This window comes from Schistocerca cancellata, chromosome 3 (genome assembly GCF_023864275.1).
Source record: "Schistocerca cancellata isolate TAMUIC-IGC-003103 chromosome 3, iqSchCanc2.1, whole genome shotgun sequence".
In the NCBI taxonomy this organism is placed as follows: Eukaryota; Metazoa; Arthropoda; class Insecta; order Orthoptera; family Acrididae; genus Schistocerca; species Schistocerca cancellata.
Window position 1 is genome coordinate 146,121,156 of NC_064628.1, and position 22,978 is coordinate 146,144,133.

Genomic DNA, 22,978 nt, shown 5'->3' on the forward strand with positions numbered 1-22,978 from the left:
CGGCACGGCCTTTTCCACATCACGGATGAGACCTCCCGGCAAACATACCGAATGCACGCTGCAATTCTTTCTCGCCTTGCCTGCTGTGGCTCCATCAAAGACCTAACATTGGAGCTCCAAACGATTAGCATACACACCCTCTGCACTTGTCCGTTCTGAGCAGGAAACTCGACTGCTGGCCCAACAGGAGAGGCATCCCGTGCTAGCGCAGAGTTATCATGAACACTGGGATGCACCTCGCACCTCTTCCTAAGGCGTAGGGAGCCAGCCCCACGACCTGCTCCGTCTTTCGCCTTCCTCCCAGTGACACACGAATCCACCAACTGTCTCCACCCACCCTGGAGTGAGGACGGACCGGTCAGATGTTGCGTATCGGAAGCCGCAGCGACGTCCAGCGACACCAAAGGTGTCGCAGGTCTCGTCACTGGCGCCCCGACTTCATCGCAACTATGAGCATTAGCTAGAAGCTTGTCGACGGCAGCCAACACAGCTTCCAGGTGTTTACGGACAGCAGCCAACGCTCCTTGTGTCTGCTCACAACAAGCAAAGTCCCTTTGTCATATCGTACTTTGTGTAAAATAGATATACGGTCTGAAATAGCGATACTGAGTTTGAAAATACACTCCTGGAAACTGAAATAAGAACACCGTGAATTCATTGTCCCAGGAAGGGAAAACTTTATTGACACATTCCTGGGGACAGATACATCACATCACTGACAGAACCACAGGCACATAGACACAGGCAACAGAGCATGCACAATGTCGGCACTAGTACAGTGTATATCCACCTTTCGCAGCAATGCAGGCTGCTATTCTCCCATGGAGACGATCGTAGAGATGCTGGATGTAGTCCTGTGGAACGGCTTGCCATGCCATTTCCACCTGGCGCCTCAGTTGGACCAACGTTCGTGCTGGACGTGCAGACCGCGTGAGACGACGCTTCATCCAGTCCCAAACATGCTCAATGGGGGACAGATCCGGAGATCTTGCTGGCCAGGGTAGTTGACTTACACCTTCTAGAGCACGTTGGGTGGCACGGGATACATGCGGACGTGCATTGTCCTGTTGGAACAGCAAGTTCCCTTGCCGGTCTAGGAATGGTAGAACGATGGGTTCGATGACGGTTTGGATGTACCGTGCACTATTCAGTGTCCCCTCGACGATCACCAGTGGTGTACGGCCAATGTAGGAGATCGCTCCCCACACCATGATGCCGGGTGTTGTCCCTGTGTGCCTCGGTCGTATGCAGTCCTGATTGTGGCGCTCACCTGCACGGCGCCTAACACGCATACGACCATCATTGGCACCAAGGCAGAAGCGACTCTCATCGCTGAAGACGACACGTCTCCATTCGTCCCTCCATTCACGCCTGTCGCGACACCACTGGAGGCGGGCTGCACGATGTTGGGGCGTGAGCGGAAGACGGCCTAACGGTGTGCGGGACCGTAGCCCAGCTTCATGGAGACGGTTGCGAATGGTCCTCGCCGATACCCCAGGAGCAACAGTGTCCCTAATTTGCTGGGAAGTGGCGGTGCGGTCCCCTACGGCACTGCGTAGGATCCTACGGTCTTGGCGTGCATCCGTGCGTCGCTGCGGTCCGGTCCCAGGTCGACGGGCACGTGCACCTTCCGCCGACCACTGGCGACAACATCGATGTACTGTGGAGACCTCACGCCCCACGTGTTGAGCAATTCGGCGGTACGTCCACCCGGCCTCCCGCATGACCACTATACACCCTCGCTCAAAGTCCGTCAACTGCACATACGGTTCACGTCCACGCTGTCGCGGCATGCTACCAGTGTTAAAGACTGCGGTGGAGCTCCGTATGCCACGGCAAACTGGCTGAGACTGACGGCGGCGGTGCACAAATGCTGCGCAGCTAGTGCCATTCGACGGCCAACACCGCGGTTCCTGGTGTGTCCGCTGTGCCGTGCGTGTGATTATTGCTTGTACAGCCCTCTCGCAGTGTCCGGAGCAAGTATGGTGGGTCTGACACACCGGTGTCAATGTGTTCTTTTTTCCATTTCCAGGAGTGTATATCAAAGGAGGATAAAGTACGTTGGTGTGCAGATTTGTCACTGAACTCTCAGAACGCAAGCTGTTAAACAGAAATAATGTTCTCTACAAGGAAAACTTACAACAGGAAGCCGCGCTGCACAAGGATGTTCATAAGACACGCAAAAACAAAAACAACGATTAATTTTCTAACCACTAGTCTGCACAGTAAAATACACACGTACAGTTCACTTCTTTGCAGAAGCACGTGAACGAAAACGAAAACTGAGTTGATTTACGGTTTATCACACAAGTGCTGCTACTGCTCTGCTGCGCGTCCTCTCGGCTCGGCGGCTGCCTCTACACTTAAGTAATGAGACTTCTGTACATTTCGGTATTACTGTCTTCCAGATGCGGCCCATTGGCACAACCAAGCGCAGGCGGCGCTTTTAGACACACTGCGACAGCAGCGGCTTATGGGGCACGCCAAGAACGTCATCATGTTCCTGGGCGACGGCATGTCCATCCCCACTATGACTGCGGCGAGGATCCTGCTGGGTCAGCGCTCCAACACCACAGGGGAGCAGGCACAGCTCAGCTTCGAGAAGTTCCCCTACACCGGACTATCAAAGGTGAGCAGGGCCAAGTAACGGAGCGCTGTCAGTTACCACTCGATTCATCTCGGTAGTAGATTGCGTGATGAAGATCACTTGCTGTTGTGCCAAATCACATGTGAATTTTCTGGTAACGGACTCTGGCAACGGTTAAGAAACAGATGTTTTTTTACACGGTTTTTAATTAATTGCTCTCTTTTGTTTACTCGCGTCCACAGTCTATAGAGAGTGATGGCATTTCCTGATAGAATTATTTCGTACTTATTATATAAATATTACCTTCAACATTCATGGCCGCATAGTGCTTCCACCTCACGTCATATGAAGATCGTCCAGTATTGTCGAACACGACCGTTGTGCTCGTCGAGGCGTTATGTTGTGGTGAAATATTATGCTGGATGGGCACAGCGGACGCATCGCTCCACGTTATAGTGACACCGTATTCCTCTGCCTTTGTCGCTTTCCAGGAGTGAATTCGGCCCTGATTTAATTTTCATGGAAGACTGTGCGCGACCCCATCAAACAGCGCCGGTGGGGTACGTCTTGGAACGAGAGGATACAGAGCAAATTGACTGGTCTGCTTTCTCCCGACCGAAATCCCATCGAGCACCTGTGGAGTGCGTTGGGGAAGGTACCGCGACACGTCTACTTGCATCAGTGACCATCCAGAAGCTGTGACCACGCTGGTGAAGAAATTGTCAGCCCTGCAGCAACAACGCCTTACCAGCCTCGCTGCCAGCATGGGAGCACGTTCCAGAGAACTGCTGCGCAGACTGGGACGAAATTAAATGTAAATTATCCAAGGATTAAATCAAATCACTGAGGATTGTGATAACGAAGGGAATAATACTGGACGGCCATAGTCCTAGTGAAACTCTCACAAGATGCGACTCTAAATGATTGCTGAGAAAAATAAATATACGTGTACAAAGGGCTAACCAGAATTAACAGTGCTACTGGTTGCTCACAAGTGTTCTGTATACTTTGCCGAAACGAAATGCGACGGAAGCTAACCCAAAAATGAAGAGACACGTTTGTTAAGAGACTGAGAAAATGATGACCATCGGATAAACGATACGGTGTAGAAGAAGATAGACAGTAATTTTGGATAAATAAGAGTGTATACATTATCGTATGTGTATACATTATCGTATGTGGCATATACAGGGTGTTTCAAAAATGACCGGTATATTTGAAACGGCAATAAAAACTAAACGAGCAGCGATAGAAATACACCGTTTGTTGCAATATGCTTGGGACAACAGTACATTTTCAGGCGGACAAACTTTCGAAATTACAGTAGTTACAATTTTCAACAACATATGGCGCTGCAAGTGATGTGAAAGATATAGAAGACAACGCAGTGTGTGGGTGCGCCATTCTGTACGTCGTCTTTCTGCTGTAAGCGTGTGCTGTTCACAACGTGCAAGTGTGCTGTAGACAACATGGTTTATTCCTTAGAACAGAGGATTTATCTGGTGTTGCAATTCCACCGCCTAGAACACAGTGTTGTTGCAACAAGACGAAGTTTTCAACGGAGGTTTAATGTAACCAAAGGACCGAAAAGCGATACAATAAAGGATATGTTTGAAAAATTTCAACGGACTGGGAACGTGACGGATGAACGTGCTGGAAAGGTAGGGCGACCGCGTATGGCAACCACAGAGGGCAACGCGCAGCTAGTGCAGCAGGTGATCCAACAGCGGCCTCGGGTTTCCGTTCGCCGTGTTGCAGCTGCGGTCCAAATGACGCCAACGTCCACGTATCGTCTCATGCGCCAGAGTTTACACCTCTATCCATACAAAATTCAAATGCGGCAACCCCTCAGCGCTGCTACCATTGCTGCACGAGAGACATTCGCTAACGATATAGTGCACAGGATTGATGACGGCGATATGCATGTGGTAGCATTTGGTTTACTGACGAAACTTATTTTTACCTGGACGGCTTCGTCAATAAACAGAACTGGCGCATATGGGGAACCGAAAAGCCCCATGTTGCACTCCCATCGTCCCTGCATCCTCAAAAAGTACTGGTCTGGGCCGCCATTTCTTCCAAAGGAATCATTGACCCATTTTTCAGATCCGAAACGATTGCTGCATCACGCTATCTGGACATTCTTCGTGAATTTGTGGCGGTACAAACTGCCTTAGACGACACTGCGAACACTTCGTGGTTTATGCAAGATGGTGCCCGGCCACATCGCACGGCCGACGTCTTTAATTTCCTGAATGAATATTTCGATGATCGTGTGATTGCTTTGGGCTATCCGAAACATACAGGAGGCGGCGTGGATTGCCCTCCCTATTCGCCAGACATGAACCCCTGTGACTTCTTTCTGTGGGGACACTTGCAAGACCAGGTGTACCGCCAGAATCCAGAAACAATTGAACAGCTGAAGCAGTACATCTCATCTGCATGTGAAGCCATTCCGCCAGACACGTTGTCAAAGGTTTCGGGTAATTTCATTCAGAGACTACGCCATATTATTGCTACGCATGGTGGATATGTGGAAAATATCGTACTATAGAGTTTCCCAGACCGCAGCGCCATCTGTTGTTGAAAATTGTAACTACTGTAATTTCGAAAGTTTGTCTGCCTGAAAATGTACTGTTGTCCCAAGGATATTGCAACAAACGGTGTATTTCTATCGCTGCTCGTTTAGTTTTTATTGCCGTTTCAAATATACCGGTCATTTTTGAAACACCCTGTAAATGGCAAAAATCTGTACAGTGAGAAACAGCAGTTCAGAATTTTGATATAGCAGAGGCGGACACTGTAGCGAAATAAATAGGTGTTGCACTATTTCACAATAGAAAAATGAAACTAATAATAATCGTTAAGTCTCGCGTTGGTCGTAATACAGAAGTTGGACATAAATATAGTAACACGGCGACAAGATAACAGAACGCAGCATGTCATTCTCAATAGAGAAAAGCCTTCCGAAGTAAGGGTGATTTCAGGTGTGCCGCTGGGGAGTGTCGTAGGACCATTGCTATTCACAATACATATATAAATGACCTTGTGGATAACATCGGAAGTTCACTGAGGCTATTTGCGGATGATGCTGTAGTATATCGAGAGGTTGTAACAATGGAAAATTGTACTGAAATGCACGAGGATCTGCAACGAATTGACGCATGGTGCAGGGAGTGGCAATTGAATCTCAGTGTAAAGAAGTGTAATGTGCTGCGAATACATAGAAAGAAAGATCCTTTATCATTTAGCTACAATATAGCAGGTCAGCAACTGGTAGCAGTTAATTCCATAAATAATCTGGGAGTAGGCATCAGGAGTGATTTAAAATGGAATGAACATATAAAAATAATCTTCGATAAAGCAGATACCAGACTGAGATTCATTGGAAGAATCCTAAGAAAATGCAGTCGGGAAACAAAGGAAGTAGGTTACAGTACACTTGTTCGCCCAGTGCTTGAGATGATAGATACACTCCAGTGGAAGACTCTGCAAGAGAGACGCTAAGTAGCTCGGTTCGGGCTTTTGTTGAAGTTTCGAGAACATACCTTCACCGAGGACTCAAGCAATATATTGCTCCCTCCTACGTATATCTCGCAAAGAGACCATGGGGATAAAATTAAAGAGATTAGAGCCCACACAGAGGCATACCGACAATCTTCCTTTCCACCAACAATACGAGACTGGAATAGAAGGGAGAACCGATAGAGGTACTTATGGTACCCTCCGCCACACACCGTCAGGTGGCTTGCGGAGTATGGATGTAGATTTAGATGTAGACAAGAGCATGCATGAACATAAATTCAGGTGTTATCCAGTGCTGCCGTTCGCACAATTGTATTTCACCATTGACGGTACCTGTACATCGTCCTCAACATGTTGCATGTGTTACTCGTGGACAGAACTGTGTTCTTTTTTTGTTGTGAGTGCATTATGTCGAAGCGATGTGAATTCGAACGTGAGAAAATTACTGGTGCTCTTGTGATGGGTACTTCCTTAACCAAAGTATCCGAGGTGCTCGGTGGTTCAAGAGGCACAGATAAGAAAAGCGGGGAATCATCACGCTCTAAGTCACAATGCGGATGGAAGAGTGTGTTGAGTGACTGTGAGGCACTGTCAGTGAAGAGGATTGAGACTAGAAATGAGAGAACGGCAGGTGCAAACATTAGTGCAGAACTTACCTCTGTCAGCACAAAGTACAATACGAATCGAGCTACATAAAGAAGAAATTGCAGAGCAAGTTTGAATTCCGGAGCCAATCATCAGTGATGCAAATGCGCGTAACATGAGAACTTTGTGCCGAAGCCCTAAAATCAGGACTATGGAGCAATGGAAGACAGTGATTTGAGCGGATGTGTCTTGTTTCACACTATTTCCAACTTCTGTCGACTTTGCGTCCCAGGAGTGATAAATGGCGAGACTTCGGTGATGATCTGGGCAGCCATATCGTGATAATCCATAGGCGTCAAGGTTACTCTGCGGGTTCGTATTACCGCCAAAGTTTATTTGGTCATATAGGCTAATCCGGTCCATCCAGTGGTGGAATGTTTGTTCCCGAATGGTGATGCCGTGTTTGAAGACGACAGAACACCTGTTCGCACAGCTTTTGCCCTCCGCAGTTGGTTTTGTAAGCATGAGGATGAATAGGTCGCATCTTCCCTGACCATCATGGTCACCTAATCGCATCATTATTCAGCCTTTGTTGTCTTCTTTGGACATGATGTTACGTGATGGCTGTTCACCTCTTCATCGTTACGGGTACTTGTGAGTATTTTGCAGATATCCTAGAAAACCATGGAGGAACTGCATTTATCCATTCCCCGACGACTGGAAGCTATTTTGAATTCCAACAGTTTTCCTACACCATATTAGGCAAAGTAATGTGTTGTGCTTTTGGTATTTCCATATTTTTACCACCATCTTACTTCGACCTGGAACTAACCAAGTCTTCGAACTAGGGAGCACATTTGTCAAAGCGTTTTAATCGTTAACGTAGATGCGATGAGATAAGGACGAATGGCGAAGCAGTATTTGCATTCAAAGATTTCTCCTTTATATGAAGTAAATGCAGAGAATTGTATGGGGAAAAATGGAGAAAATATTTGCTGATAGTATGTTAATACCAAGTTTGGCTGAAAAATGGAAAATAAAATGCATGTCTCTCACGAATAAGGTGGTAAGTCATGATTAACTAGTAAACACAGCTTGGGAAGAGTTTCTCATTTGTTAACATCTATAATCAATTCTCTTCCTCCTGAATTTAGGTTACCATTTCTAATCTGAAAACGGACGTTGAAGATATCTGAAAATCCTGCCTGAAAACAGTAACGTGATCAGTAATTGTTATGACAAGAACAGTTAGCGTTATTTCGAAGTTTCATGGGTGATTAAAATTTTGTGCCGACCTGGTACTCGAATCAGGATCCTTTACCTGAGGCGGTAACGTGCTCTACCGACTGAGCCATTACCGCGCGATTCACGATTCGGCCACACACCTTTGCTTGCACCAGTACCTTATCTACGACGTTCCAAACTTCGGATAAGTTTTCCTGCATAGCTTGCAAGATGAGCACGCTTGGAAGAAAGATGAGGTTATACTGTAGCATGGCGAACAGTTTATCTGCATTTACATGGATACTCTCCGTATCAAACGTAAGTGAATGGCAGAGGCTTCATCGAACCATCATCATAATAAATCTCTATTATTCGACTCTCAAAGAGCGCACGGAAAAACGAATACCTCTGTGTCTATGTCCGAGGTCTGATTTCCCTGATTTTATTATGATGTACGTTTGCGGCGCCAACAAAACATTTTCGCATTCGGAAGAGAGAGTTGTTGACTGAAGTTTTGATTGAAATTTCCTGAGAACATACCGCCGCAACAAGAAACGCCTTTGTTTTAATATTGTCCATCCCAAATCCTGTCTCATGTCCGTAATATTCTTTATCCTGTTTGTCGATAGTATAAAACGTGCTGCACGTCTCTCAATTTTCTCGATGTGCTCCGTTATCCCTATCTGGAAAGGATCCCAGACTGCGCAGCCGTGCATAGCGTAGGAAGTCTCTTTAGTAGATCTGCTGCATCTTCTAAGTGTTCTGCCCCAATAAAACGCAGACTTCGGTTCGCCTTCCCCACGACATTTTAAGTCGTTCGTAATTGTAAATCTCATATATTTAGTTGACTAAGGCCTTTAGATTAGATTTATTTGTCGCATAACTGAAGTTTAATGGATTCGTTTTAGCACTCTTGTGGATGACCTCACACTATTCGTTATTTAGGGTCAACTGCCAATTTTCATACCATACCGATATATATTCTAAATCCTTTTGCAATTTGTTTTGATCTTCTAATAATTTTTCAAGGTGATAAACGACAGCACCGTCTGCAAACAACCTAAGACTACAGCTCAGATTGTCTCCTAAGTCGTTTATATAGATAAGAAGCAGCAGAGGATCTATAGCACTACCTTGGGAAACAATAGAAATCACTTATGTTTCACTCGATGACTTTCCATCAATTGCTACGAACTGTGACCTATCTGACGGGAAATCTCGAATCCAGTCAAATAACTGAGACGATATTCATCAAGCAACAACCCTATTACAAGCCACTTGTAAGGTACGGTGTCGAAAGAACGCTAGAAATGGGGACATACGGAATCAGTTCGAAATCCATTGTCGACAGCACCCAACACTTAGTGCGATTAATGGCCAAGCGGTTCTAGGCGCTTCAGTCCGGAACCGCGCGGTTTCTACGGACGCAGGTTCGAATCCTGCCTCGGGCATGGATGTGTGTGATGTCCTTAGGTTAGTTAGGTTTAAGTATTTCTAAGTCTAGGGGACTGATGACCTCAGTGCTCAGAGCCATTGGAACCATTTTTAGTGTGAGTAAAGGGCTAGTTTTGTTTCACAAGCATGATGTTGTCTAAATCCATGTTGACCGTGTGTCAATAGACCGTTCTCTACGAGGTAATTGAAAATGTTCAAACGCAATGTATTTTCCAAAATCCTGCTGCATGTCGACGTTAACGATATGTGACTATAATTTAGTAGATTACTCCTATTGCCTTTCTTGAATATTGGTGTGACATGTGCTACTTTCCAGTCTTTGGGTTAGCAACTTTCGTAGAGCGAGTGGTTGTGTATGATTGTTAAGTATGGAGCTGCTGCATCCGCATACTCTGAATGGAACGTAACTGGTATACGGTCTGTACCGGAAGACTTGCTTTTATTAAGTGATATAAGTTGCTTCACTTCTCCGAAAACATGTACTTCTACGTTACTCAGGTTGACAGCTGTTCTTGATATGAATTGTAGAATATTTCCTTCGTCTTCTTTTGTGAAGGAATTTGGGAAGGCTTTGTTTTGTAACTCTGCTCTAGCACCATCAAAAGTATTTTCATTGATATCGTGTTAAGAAGGTGTTGATTGTGTCTTGCAGCTAGCTTACTTTTCTGCCAGGTTTCGAGACAAAGTTTCGTTGTGGAATGTATTATAAGCATCTTGCATTGAAGTCCGCGCTAAATTTTTAGTTTCTGTAAAAGATCACCAATCTTGGAGATTTTGCGTGCGTTTAAATTTGGCCCTTTTTTTTTTTCGTTGTTTCTGCAACAGTGTTCTGACCCATTCTGTGTACCGAAGAGGAGCAGCTCTGTCGTTTGTTAATTTATTTCGTATAAATCTCTCAGTTGCTGCCGAAAGTATTTCTTTGAATTCAAGCCACATCTGGTATACACTTACAATGTTCATTTGGAAGGAGTTGAGATTGTCTCCCAGGAAGGCACCAAGCGAATTTTTATCTGTTTTTTTTAATAGATATGTTTTTCGTTTATTTGTGGACGGTTTGGGAGTTACAATATTTAGTCTCGCTACGACACGCCTGTGTTTACTATCCCCTGTATCCGTTTTGATGCTACTTATTAGCTCAGGATTATTTGTTGCAAAAAGGACACGTGTGTTTTCACAACCAATTACTACGAAGGCGTTTATCAAAATTTCGGAAGAAATTTATTGCGTACCTCCAGATTTAAACCTGTATTTTTGGCAACATATCGAGAGTAACATAAAATTAACCCGATTACAATTGTATGAATCAGGTACTTGTTTGAAATTAGCCCAATTGTTTGAAATTAGACTAAAGTTTTGTTTGAGTCTTTCAGAAATTGAATCATTTCAGTTTGAGAGGTCGATAAAAGGACCCAAATATTATTTTATTCCGCTTGCTAAGAAGACCTAGCCGGCCGCGGTGGTCTAGCGGTTCTAGGCGCTCAGTCCGGAACCGCGCGGCTGCTACGGTCGCAGGTTCGAATCCTGCCTCGGGCATGGATGTGTGTGATGTCCTTAGGTTAGTTAGGTTTAAGTAGTTCTAAGTTCTAGGGGACTGATGACCACAGATGTTAAGTCCCATAGTGCTCAGAGCCATTTGAACCATTAAGAAGCCCTATCTGTGTTTCCTAGACACTCTTTAACCTACAAAACCGCTCGGTCCACGCAACACAGCCTCCGCTACCCGTGAGTTGCCTCTGTACCAGAGGTTCGCAATCGGCTCCGTCGACTATGCTGCAAACGGCGAGCTCTGCTTTCATCTCGCAAAGAAGACTGGCAGCCGTTACAACATCTGATATCAGCTCGAAACCAGAGAGAATCTCTTCCGACCCCAAGCGACACACATCATTCGTACCGACGTGAGCCACCCTTTGCATCCTGTGTTCCTCGTTGCACCCGGAAGGAACCGTTCTGGTGTGACTCCACCTGGTGTGCATACGGAGTGCGTTCCTCCTTTCGTTGGCAGTGTCCTTAAGTGGCAACGTAACGCACGAACTACCAATAATTCCACCCTCTGTGACTGTCCGGATCTTTCCCTGTTCTGTTTGCAAACCTAGCAAGAGGTAAATGATAGTCTGTATGCATCTGTACAATCTCTAATTTTCCTTACTTGTCCATTACCGTCCTTAAATGAGACAAACGTTGGAGAACTGGAATCGTTTTTCAGTCTGTCGTTAATGCAAGGTCACTAAATGTCCCCGTTAGTGTTTCGGTGAAAGATTGTCTTCTTTCCTCCATGAACGGTGCACTTTAGTAATAATACTGTGTTGATCGAAAGGATCGGTAAAAAAAAAAACGAGCAGCATTCCTGTGAATTCCTATTATGTGTTGCTTCATTCTGACTTTACGTGGGGCTTCAGGTGTTCTAATGCGCCCCAGAGTTTTCCCTGTGGCCGATCGCACCCACTCGCTCCATTTCACGTCGTTTTGCAGGATCTGGAAGAACGTTCATGGATGTCCAGTTCCTAAAGCATGTAATCTCGAAACCGTGACGACCGTGACAGCATCCAAGTTGCTGCATATCGCAAAGATCTTCCAATTGCGAAGTCATAGGCTTTTTTAAGTAAATTATTTATTCATTATGAAGTGCAAATGTTAGTGAATCTGTATTGAATAATTTCCCTTAGAAAAACAGATCTCTGTATTTTAATTAATAATCGCATACAGTTAAGTTAAAATATTGTGTAGATATGCGAGATGACTTACTGATAAACAGAAAAATTTTGTACATTGATAATACTGTTCAATGTCTAGAACAGTGTTTCTAGACCATTACCCTGAGTGCAAACAGACATTAGCTAGTACCCTCCTCCCCCCCCCAATCGCCAACCGTTGCTCTCCTCCACCACCTTATCACCAACTTCAGCACATAACTAAGATGCAGAATGAAAGACTTTTCTTGAAGCACTTTTCTTTTTAAAATGATTAAAGATGAATGATATTTAGTTTATTTGTTTGTTTGTGTGTGTGTGTGTGTGTGTGTGCGTGTGTGTGTGTGTGTGTGAATCGCTTAGAATGAATGATGAAGGAATTCGAGGTGCATCACAAGTGCTACCCACAGCTACTCAGAAAAGAAAGCAAACTAACCACAGTGAGGGTACACAGTTGTTACAAAACATGCTTCCCCTGCATAACTCCTCTCCATTGTGGCACTTACTTGACCTGCACTCTGCAGCCCCATTTACAATCAAACAAGTTCAGATGTGTACACTGTACTTACTGTTCATAAATAACTTCAATTCTGTACTCCTTACTTCTGAACTGACAGAAATAGGATAACTTCAGACTTTTAATGCTTTGTGGCTCACCGTTCTAACAGTAATAATAACAATAACAAAACTGTGTACAACGCTGTAGTAGCCCTTATATACTTACTGCTGTGTTTTGCTGTCAATTAATTCATTTATCTGTTTCGAAGCGAGTAATAAAGATATTTCTGGATTGCTGCAAGGTATTATCCGCAGCTTGGACAAGTAATTTTCTTGAGATATTTAACATTTGTTACGTACATGTCTCACTTTTATCAACAGCGATGTACGGGACAAAGGACAACATACTTGTGTAGCGGGTGGACTATGTAATAAACTCCTATGTCCACCGCATTGATCCTACTAACTGAGAAAAAGTAGTTATAGATAACGTATATAACCAATACTAGAGTCTTACAAAACTATGATGACTGTAATTATATTTTGTAGATTATTTAGTTTCTGGACTGATACAATCGAATCGTTTAGTTTTTACTCCCCAGAAGATTTCATTTTACCTCTGAGGGCGTAATTACCTTCTGGTTTGAAACCACTGCTCTGCAAATATAAAAGTTTTCATATTCTATTTCATTTTTAGAATTTCTTACAAAGTATTATTGTATTCTGAATACTCATATTTTCATGCAATTAGTAATTAGATAAAAGGAAGTTATTGTTTTGACAAAATTAGGATTCAGTATTTCTTAACTACCATTTCCATTTGAAAATAAATAAATAATTTGAATAAAAAGTTACAACCACCGATAATCGGACCAGTGACCTTACGGTTACTTAGACTTGCATACTACATGCTTTATTAAATGTAGCTTTAGGTAAGAAGCTATATGTATTTTTCATGACTTAAATTTCGATTTTAAAATTATTCACATTCGTTCCATTGACCTTTTAAATGATAGTGTAAGAAAAACACTTTTAGCACTTGCGAACAGTGTCACAGTGAGGATTACGAATTTTGGAAGTTACAGATTTCAGTAACTACACAACATATTGAACGAGTATCGGCGGCAAATACAAAAGGTAAACATATAAAACACGGCCACATTGCATTAAAACAGGTATATTCAGTCTGATAGTGGTAGCAAACTTGTTATTATCTTTCTGATTACTAATCAAAATCCATCACACTAATATGATAGAAGCTGGTAAGGCTCAGTTGCTTATTTTTACTTAGCACCAACTGAATCCTTCATCCAATCAACAAAGATTTCTTTATTCTTCTTGAGAACTAAAAACTAACTCAACACAATAAATGCCTTAATGAAATCCGAGTTTCTCAAATATGCCACATAAGACTCCACCGATTCCTTCTAGGTCAACAACCACCTTGTTGCCCGTACGTTCATGAACGAGATTTATATACTTCTGTGAAGTACTCGAAATGATAACCTGTCTTTCTGACGCACTTCTCAAATCACATCTATTAGGAATATTGTTGTCGAAGATACTCGGATCTCAGCTACCAGAGACATTGCCAATACACACTAAATGCTTGTACTTAACAGAGCAGGAAAATTTTGAATTTTTTTTCGTTTTTGTATTGCGTCGTATTGTTAGGATAATCCAATAGGTATGGAGAAAATCTTAGGGGGCAGAGCAGTCTTTAATTAATAACCGTGACTCAGATCCTAATACTGTATTCGAATACCACACGAATGTTTCTTCTGCTTGTCCGCATTAACTTACATTTTTTATCCACAGTTACAGCAAGATGTTGTCCATCATACAGAACTGACAGTCTGCTCCAAGAATGACACGAAATTCAATTGACATATAGATCCTTATCACGTATCTGTATGTCTTTTATTCTCCAAGAGAATCTGTCCGTTTCCCAACAGATGCTTCTTTATCACTTTAGACCATTTGTTCCCAAACTTTTTTCCTCTGTCCCCTCCCCCCTTTCACGAAAAAAATAGTATCAGCCCTCCAGCCCACATTATTAATGAAATAACCTGATTTTATATTTTGATTGCCTAATGCTCTGGTTTACGAACATGAATTTAGATGGACTTCTACTCAATAGAAATTAAGATTAAATCAGTTATTATAGAGACAATACGGAAAGTTCATTATCTTTATCTTATTTTCATTTATTCATAAGGTCTGACATGAACGACACGTACAGTTCAGAAAACAAGGATTACAAGGGCATTAAAATTTTATATTACAAAGTTTATTGTGATGAATGAGCCTGCTTTTGAGAAGAAAGTTTCTATGGACGTGGTGTAACAGTAGAAATAGCGACTCGAAATTCTTTCCTTACATTTAGGTTTGAACGATAATTTGGCTTTGCAACTTTGACATCTATGAAATCTGTCTCTGAAAGCTATGTTGTTGCAAAAGGATTCAGGATCTTCACTGCATTTTGGCTCAATGATAGAAATTGTTGATAATAAGTCGCCAAAATTTAAAAAAAGTTAAAAAATTCGTTACATTTATTCTTCAGTGAAGTGTCACAAGTAAGATTAACTAACTTTTATTGCTGTTTCATATTTCGACATGACAGTCTAGCCGCAAAGTTGAATTAATTTTTAATCAAATTCTGTTCATAAAATCCGGAGCTTAAATATATTTCGAAGTGAACATTCCGTCTTAAAGGATTAAGAAGAAGGCAGGCTTTTATCTCCATTGGAAGTATCGGAATAGCTTTCACCTCTGACTTTGACACTAGAATAGGGAATAAATCTAGCATGTCACTTTCCATTCCGTTTCGCAACAGCTCTGATTTCTATAAGGACGCCTTCACTTTTTTTTTTAATATACTTCAGTTGCCTGGTTTTCTTGAAGTGTTTAGACTACTTCATTTGTCAAAACTGACGATGAGATGATCCATTTTCAATAGAAAATGTCCGTTGCTGAAACAGTCTGCCAGAGAGTGACTTTTCTCCTTTAAGAAACAGAATACCTTATTCCTCAGATCGAACTTTCGTTTCAGTACTTCAGCCTTTTAAAGCCATCGAACATTACTAAGAAAAGAGCAGTTGAGAGTGATAAGAACCCATCTCCTCACATAGCACTTGAAAAAGCCTTGAATTTACGAATTTTTAGATTAATAATATTAACTGTTTCTTTAACTTTTGCAAATACTTCATGAAGAAATGTTGTTGTTGTTGTTTTCTTCAGTCCTGAGACTGGTTTGATGCAGCTCTCCATGCTACTCTATCCTGTGCAAGCTTCTTCATCTCCCAGTACCTACTGCAACCTACATCCTTCTGAATCTGCTTAGTGTATTCATCTCTTGGTCTCCCCCTGCGATTTTTACCCTCCACGCTGCCTTCCAATACTAAATTGGTGATCCCTTGATGCCTCAGAACATGTCCTACCAACCGATCCCTTCTTCTGGTCAAGTTGTGCCACAAACTTCTCTTCTCCCCAATCCTATTCAATACTTCCTCATTAGTTATGTGATCTACCCATCTAATCTTCAGCATTCTTCTGTAGCACCACATTTCAAAAGCTTCTATTCTCTTCTTGTCCAAACTATTTACCGTCCATGTTTCACTTCCATACATGGCTACACTCCATACAAATACTTTCAGAAATGACTTCCTGACACTTAAATCTATACTCGATGTTAACAAATTCCTCTTCTTGAGAAACGCTTTCCTTGCCATTGCCAGTCTACATTTTATATCCTCTCTACTTCGACCATCATCAGTTATTTTGCTCCCCAAATAACAAAACTCCTTTACTACTTTAAGTGTCTCATTTCCTAATCTAATACCCTCAACATCACCCGACTTAATTCGGCTACATTCCATTATCCTCGTTTTGCTTTTGTTGATGTTCATCTTATATCCTCCCTTCAAGACACCATCCATTCCGTTCAACTGATCTTCCTAGTCCTTTGCTGTCTCTGACAGAATTACAATGTCATCGGCGAACCTCAAAGTTTTTATTTCTTCTCCATGGATTTTAATACCTACTCCGAATTTTTCTTTTGTTTCCTTTACTGCTTGCTCAATATACAGATTGAATAACATTGGGGAGAGGCTACAACCCTGTCTCACTCCCTTCCCAACCGCTGCTTCCCTCTCATGCCCCTCGACTCTTATAACTGCCATCTGGTTTCTGTACAAATTGTAAATAGCCTTTCGCTCCCTGTGTTTTACCCCTGCCACCTTTAGAATTTGAAAGAGAGTATTCCAGTCAACATTGTCAAAAGCTTTCTCTAAGTCTACAAATGTTAGAAACGTAGGTTTGCCTTTCCTTAATCTTTCTTCTAAGATAAGTCGTAAGGTCAGTATTGCCTCACGTGTTCCAACATTTCTACGGAATCCAAACTGATCTTCCCCGAGGTCGGCTTCTACTACTTTTTCCATTCGTCTGTAAAGAATTCGTGTTAGTATTTTGCAGCTGTGGCTTATTAAACTGATTGTTCGGTAATTTTCACATCTGTCAACACCTGCTTTCTTTGGGATTGGAATTATTACATTCTTCTTGAAGTCTGAGGGTATTACGCCTGTTTCATACATCTTGCTCACCAGATGGTAGAGTTTTGTCAGGACTGGCTCTCCCAAGGCCGTCAGTAGTTCTACTGGAATGTTGTCTACTCCGGGGGCCTTGTTTCGACTCAGGTCTTTCAGTGCTCTGTCAAACTCTTCACGCAGTATTGTATCTCCCATTTCATCTTCATCTACATCCTCTTCCATTTCCATAATATTGTCCTCAAGTACATCGCCCTTGTATAGACCCTCTATATACTCCTTCCACCTTTCTGCTTTCCCTTCTTTGCTCAGAACTGGGTTTCCATCTGAGCTCTTGATGTTCATACAAGTGGTTCTCTTATCTCCAAAGGTCTCTTTAATTTTCCTGTAGGCAGTATCTATCTTACCCCTAGTGAGATAAGCCTCCACATCTTTACATTTGTCCTCTAGCCATCCCTGCTTAGCCATTCTGCACTTCCTGTCGATCTCGTTTTTGAGGCGTTTGTATTCCTTTTTGCCTGCTTCATTTACTGCATTTTTATATTTTCTCCTTTCATCAATTAAATTCAATATTTCTTCTGTTACCCAAGGATTTCTACTAGCCCTCGTCTTTTTACCTACTTGATCCTCTGCTGCCTTCACTACTTCATCCCTCAAAGCTACCCATTCTTCTTCTACTGTATTTCTTTCCCCCATTCCTGTCAATTGTTCCCTTATGCTCTCCCTGAAACTCTGTACAACCTCTGGTTCTTTCAGTTTATCCAGGTCCCATCTCCTTAAATTCCCACCTTTTCGCAGTTTCTTCAGTTTTAATCTACAGGTCATAACCAATAGATTGTGGTCAGAGTCCACATCTGCCCCTGGAAATGTCTTACAATTTAAAACCTGGTTCCTAAATCTCTGTCTTACCATTATATAATCTATCTGATACCTTTTAGTATCTCCAGGGTTCTTCCATGTATACAACCTTCTATCATGATTCTTAAACCAAGTGTTAGCTATGATTAAGTTGTGCTCTGTGCAAAATTCTACCAGGCGGCTTCCTCTCTCATTTCTTAGCCCCAATCCATATTCACCTACTACGTTTCCTTCTCTCCCTTTTCCTACACTCGAATTCCAGTCACCCATGACTATTAAATTTTCGTCTCCCTTCACTACCTGAATAATTTCTTTTATTTCATCATACATTTCTTCAATTTCTTCGTCATCTGCAGAGCTAGTTGGCATATAAACTTGTACTACTGTAGTAGGTGTGGGCTTCGTATCCATCTTGGCCACAATAATGCGTTCACTATGCTGTTTGTAGTAGCTTACCCGCATTCCTATTTTCCTATTCATTATTAAACCAACTCCTGCATTACCCCTATTTGACTTTGTGTTTATAACCCTGTAGTCACCTGACCAGAAGTCTTGTTCCTCCTGCCACCGAACTTCACTAATTCCCACTATATCTAACTTTAACCTATCCATTTCCCTTTTTAAATTTTCTAACCTACCTGCCCGATTAAGGGATCTGACATTCCACGCTCCGATCCGTAGAACGCCAGTTTTCTTTCTCCTGATAACGACATCCTCTTGAAGAAATGGGCTACGTTATTTTAGCGGCCAGAGCCTCTCGGTGTACCATACAGTAAGTCCATACTGTTTCTTCATCTTCAATAAGAGACTCTAAAACCCTAAGCGCCCAAAGTACAGACAAAAAGTTTTCAGAAAAACAGTTGAAACTTACTGGCAGATTAAAACCGTGTGCTCGACTGAGACTCGAACTCGGAACCTTTGCCTTTAGCGGGCAAGTTCTCTAGAGCAAAGGTCCCGAGTTCGAGTCTCTGTCCGGCCAACAGTTTTAATCTGTCAGGAAGTTTCATATCAGCGCACACTCCCCTGCAGAGTGAAAATTTCTTTCTAGAAAAACAGTCTCATAGGTCTGACTTGTTTCTTTTTAGCCAAGTCTGAGCATCCCCTTTATTTCTTATAAAAATTATGAAATTTTAATTAACGTTCTGGATTATTTTTATAACGCTAATCCAAAAATTCTCATGTATAGTCTAGTTGTAACAGGGTATTTTTGTCTGTTGTGTAGCTTATAAATAATGCGAAACAATAATCAGAACTTAAAGAACACATACTAAATGCAACGTACCCATAATTATGTCCTATTCCAACACTTCATGTTCCTCGTTATCATCGTCTATATTAAGCACATTATCAGGCTTGAGATTCAGATAAAACTGTTTGTTCACTTCGGGCATGATATTTAAGAGTTTTGTTAAGTCTGCGTGTTTCAAGCTTGTCTTTCTAAACCAAAGCTCAAGTTTTTCTAAGCCTCCATGTTTCAAGGTTGATTTTTGCCAGCTCTTATGAAGAAACCGGTTTCAGTGCAACCAGTGAGCGTTCCTTTAGCAATGAAAATTTATACTTTGGGCCCATGTGTAAGTTGATGCAGAGAAATGGGCTTTTCGCAAATTTTCGTATATCCATTGTAAGGGCACAGCACTGATAAAGCTGATTCACCGTAAGATCAACAGATGTCAGGAGTATGCATACACGCTACAATCCCAGAATCGACGACGATGCGTCTTCGGCCCTTATGTTTCTTATTGCCTCATATGTTTTCGCTTCTATTTGGTGTGAATCTGTTCACAGCGTTAAACGTCGATTGTAGTTGTAACTTGAATGAGTACACTCCTTAGCACATTTTTTATAGACTGATGACGTAATTTATGTTTCGACATGAGTTAATTTTATGTCTTTACCGTATATTGCAGGGCACGTAATATAATGTCAAGCTCGAAGCTGGCCATTTTCCTTAATTCACGGCCAACTCTGAGCTTGACAACATGTTAAGTGTCATGATATATATGTGTTAAAGATATAAAATCAAATATTTAAAAATGGCGTATAAAGCCAAAACCGGGGTTGCATTTAAATTAACAATAAAACAGTCATATGGTGGGGTGTTCCTTTAAAAAGGTATTATATTTCGGCTGTGAATATTTTTATGAACCTGATGATGGTTCGACGTCTGAAAGTGGTTGTGTGAACAGACTATTCTACCAGCCGGTGATATCACGTTCTTTAGCATTAATTCTTGCTTGTAATGCATCGTGAATTCCAGACGCTGACCGAGATCCATCTGTGCATACTACACTGCACTTTTCCATGATATCCCATTTTGATTAAAAATTTATTAATCATGTCAAAAAGGGTTTGAGCTTTAGGTCTTTTCCGTGTCGGCTCACAGAAAAGCGATTTCTCAGAAATATTATAGACATTAGCGAAACTAACGTAAGCAATCAAATCTTTACGAATACCAGTCACTTCGTCCACTTGAGGTGTAAAACAGTTGTTAACGCAGTTTATAGATTACCTGCTCGAATAAATTTTCAGATATGCCTACAATTGTTCTACCAGATGTATCAGCAGAGATAAGAATGCTTTTCAATTGTGGAGCAAATGAGTCACCAGACATTTTTGATTCTGTATCGATCACTGATGCTAAAACCTGAGCTTCTGCAAGCGTGTGTAGTTTCTTTCATTTAGCAGTCCTATGCGAACTCTGGTAAGAGGCTAAAACGGCCATCGAAGTCACATTGGTCGGTTCACAAAACTCTTCTAGGTACAGTACACAATAAATTATTTCGCTTCCCGATAGAAAAAATCCTTCTGTTTTCTCATTACTTCAAAACATTTGGTTTCTATTTGTATCATTAACATTTTAGGCTTCATCCAGAAACTAGAACGGTTAAATAGCTTACACACTGCAGCCATTCTTCACCATTGATTTAGTTTTCACGAAGCCTAGCTATAAGTAGTTCTCGTCGTATCTTCTCGTTTTCATCTTTGACGTATCTTCCTGCCCTCCGCCAGCCGATGTACCTCAGGTGTCTTAATGTCTGTCACCTACCAGGAACCGTTCCGTACTGCAGTCAAGTCTTAATAGCGAAGTCTGACAGACTGTACGGAGGCGTCGAGATAGAGGAGGCAAAGCTTGCTCTGAGCGCGATACTGTTAGGGGTACGGTCACAGCTCAGTTGATAACGGGGGATTCCATCGACGGCCGACATCGCTCACATCGTTTCGAACAATGCTAAAAATATGACCGTGGTTTCTTTCATTGTTTTTAACATACCTAGCCCACCTTGTACGTTACTCAACTTCGAAACCCCCCACCCCTTTTCCGACTGTGATCGCACCCACAACTGAAGAACCACTGTTTTACAGCAGAAACTGATTTGCTTCATGTATGATGCTAGGAAGAACTCAGCTCACAGCTGGTAAAACTGTTCTTCGTTAAGACACGACCGGTTTCACAGCTTTAAGATACATCATCAAGTGAACAATGTCAAAAGATCGTAGGTATATCCATCGTTCCTAGTCGAAAGTTACTATTCAGAGAATATCGTCAAAATTATGGCAAGCGAAAGGTAGAGAAAAAGTGCCCTATTCTTTAAAATTTGCCTGCGTCGTGACAACAGGGAAGCTCAGTGCAGGGCGAGGCAAAAGCGGCCCGCACGAACTACAGATAGAGAACAATTTTACGAGCTGTGAACGGAGTTCTTCCTCATTATGCCTGTCAACAGAAACCGTTGCCCGGAGTGTAAAATAGTTTGTGATATGCTAGCATTCCAGTCCGAACAGGTGCAAACACTGCACACATAACTCGAAGGGCGCATAGGTCTAGTTTCATGAGAAGAGTTTCGGCGTTTCACTGCGCCATCTCCAGAGCCCCAACCAAGGTATAGGAGGAATCGAATCTCATGTGTAGTCGAAATATCTGCCAGCATTAAGTAACTGGTATCCATAGACTCCTAATTTCAACCAAACGCGATCCCTTCGTTCATCAAATAAAGACTGCTTGCAGAAACTGTCGCATAAATAAATAACACTCAAAATACATGTGGCTGGGGTGTTCCTAATTTTACAGTTTATACAGGTCTAGATCCACACTCACGCCCGCATCTGAGATCGATTCCGTCACCACTCGATTAAGAAATGGCTCTGAGCACTATGGGACTTAACTTCTAAGGTCATCAGTCCCCTAGAACTTAGAACTACTTAAACCTAACTAACCTAGGGACATCACACACATCCATGCCCGAGGCAGGATTCGAACCTGCGACCGTAGCGGCCACGCGGTTCCAGACTGTAGCGCCTTTAACCGCTTAGCCACACCGGCCGGCTACTCGATTAAGAGCTACACGATTTGGCGAATGTGGCTACCAGTGCCACCTATATATATATATATATATATATATATATATATATATATATATATATATATATATATATATGTTGTTGTGGTCTTCAGTCCTGAGACTGGTTTGATGCAGCTCTCCATGCTACTCTATCCTGTGCAAGCTTCTTCATCTCCCAGTACCTACTGTAACCTACATCCTTCTGAATCTGCTTAGTGTATTGATCTCTTGGTCTCCCTCTACGATTTTTACCCTCCACGCTGCCCTCCAATGCAAAATTTGTGATCCCTTGATGCCTCAAAACATGTCCTACCAACCTATCCCTTCTTCTAGTCAAGTTGTGCCACAAACTTCTCTTCTCCCCAATCCTATTCAACACCTCCTCATTAGTTACGTGATCTACCCACCTTATCTTCAGCATTCTTCTGTAGCACCACATTTCGAAAGTTTCTATTCTCTTCTTGTCCAAACTGGTTATCGTCCATGTTTCACTTCCATACATGGCTACACTCCATACAAATACTTTCAGAAACGACTTCCTGACACTTAAATCTATACTCGATGTTAACAAATTTCTCTTCTTCAGAAACGATTTCCTTGCCATTGCCAGTCTACATTTTATATCCTCTCTACTTCGACCATCATTAGTTATTTTACTCCCTAAATAGCAAAACTCCT

At 42.3% G+C, this 22,978-nt stretch overlaps 1 protein-coding gene across 1 annotated transcript in view; it reads left to right on the plus strand.

The window, feature by feature from the left end:
• Positions 1-22,978, plus strand: part of LOC126176063 (membrane-bound alkaline phosphatase-like) — a 160,989-nt gene that overhangs the window by 57,558 nt on the left and 80,453 nt on the right. The window contains exon 3 of the mRNA XM_049923196.1: positions 2,409-2,629. Within this exon, the coding sequence (XP_049779153.1) occupies positions 2,409-2,629 (221 nt within the window). The remainder of the gene's footprint in view (positions 1-2,408; positions 2,630-22,978) is intronic.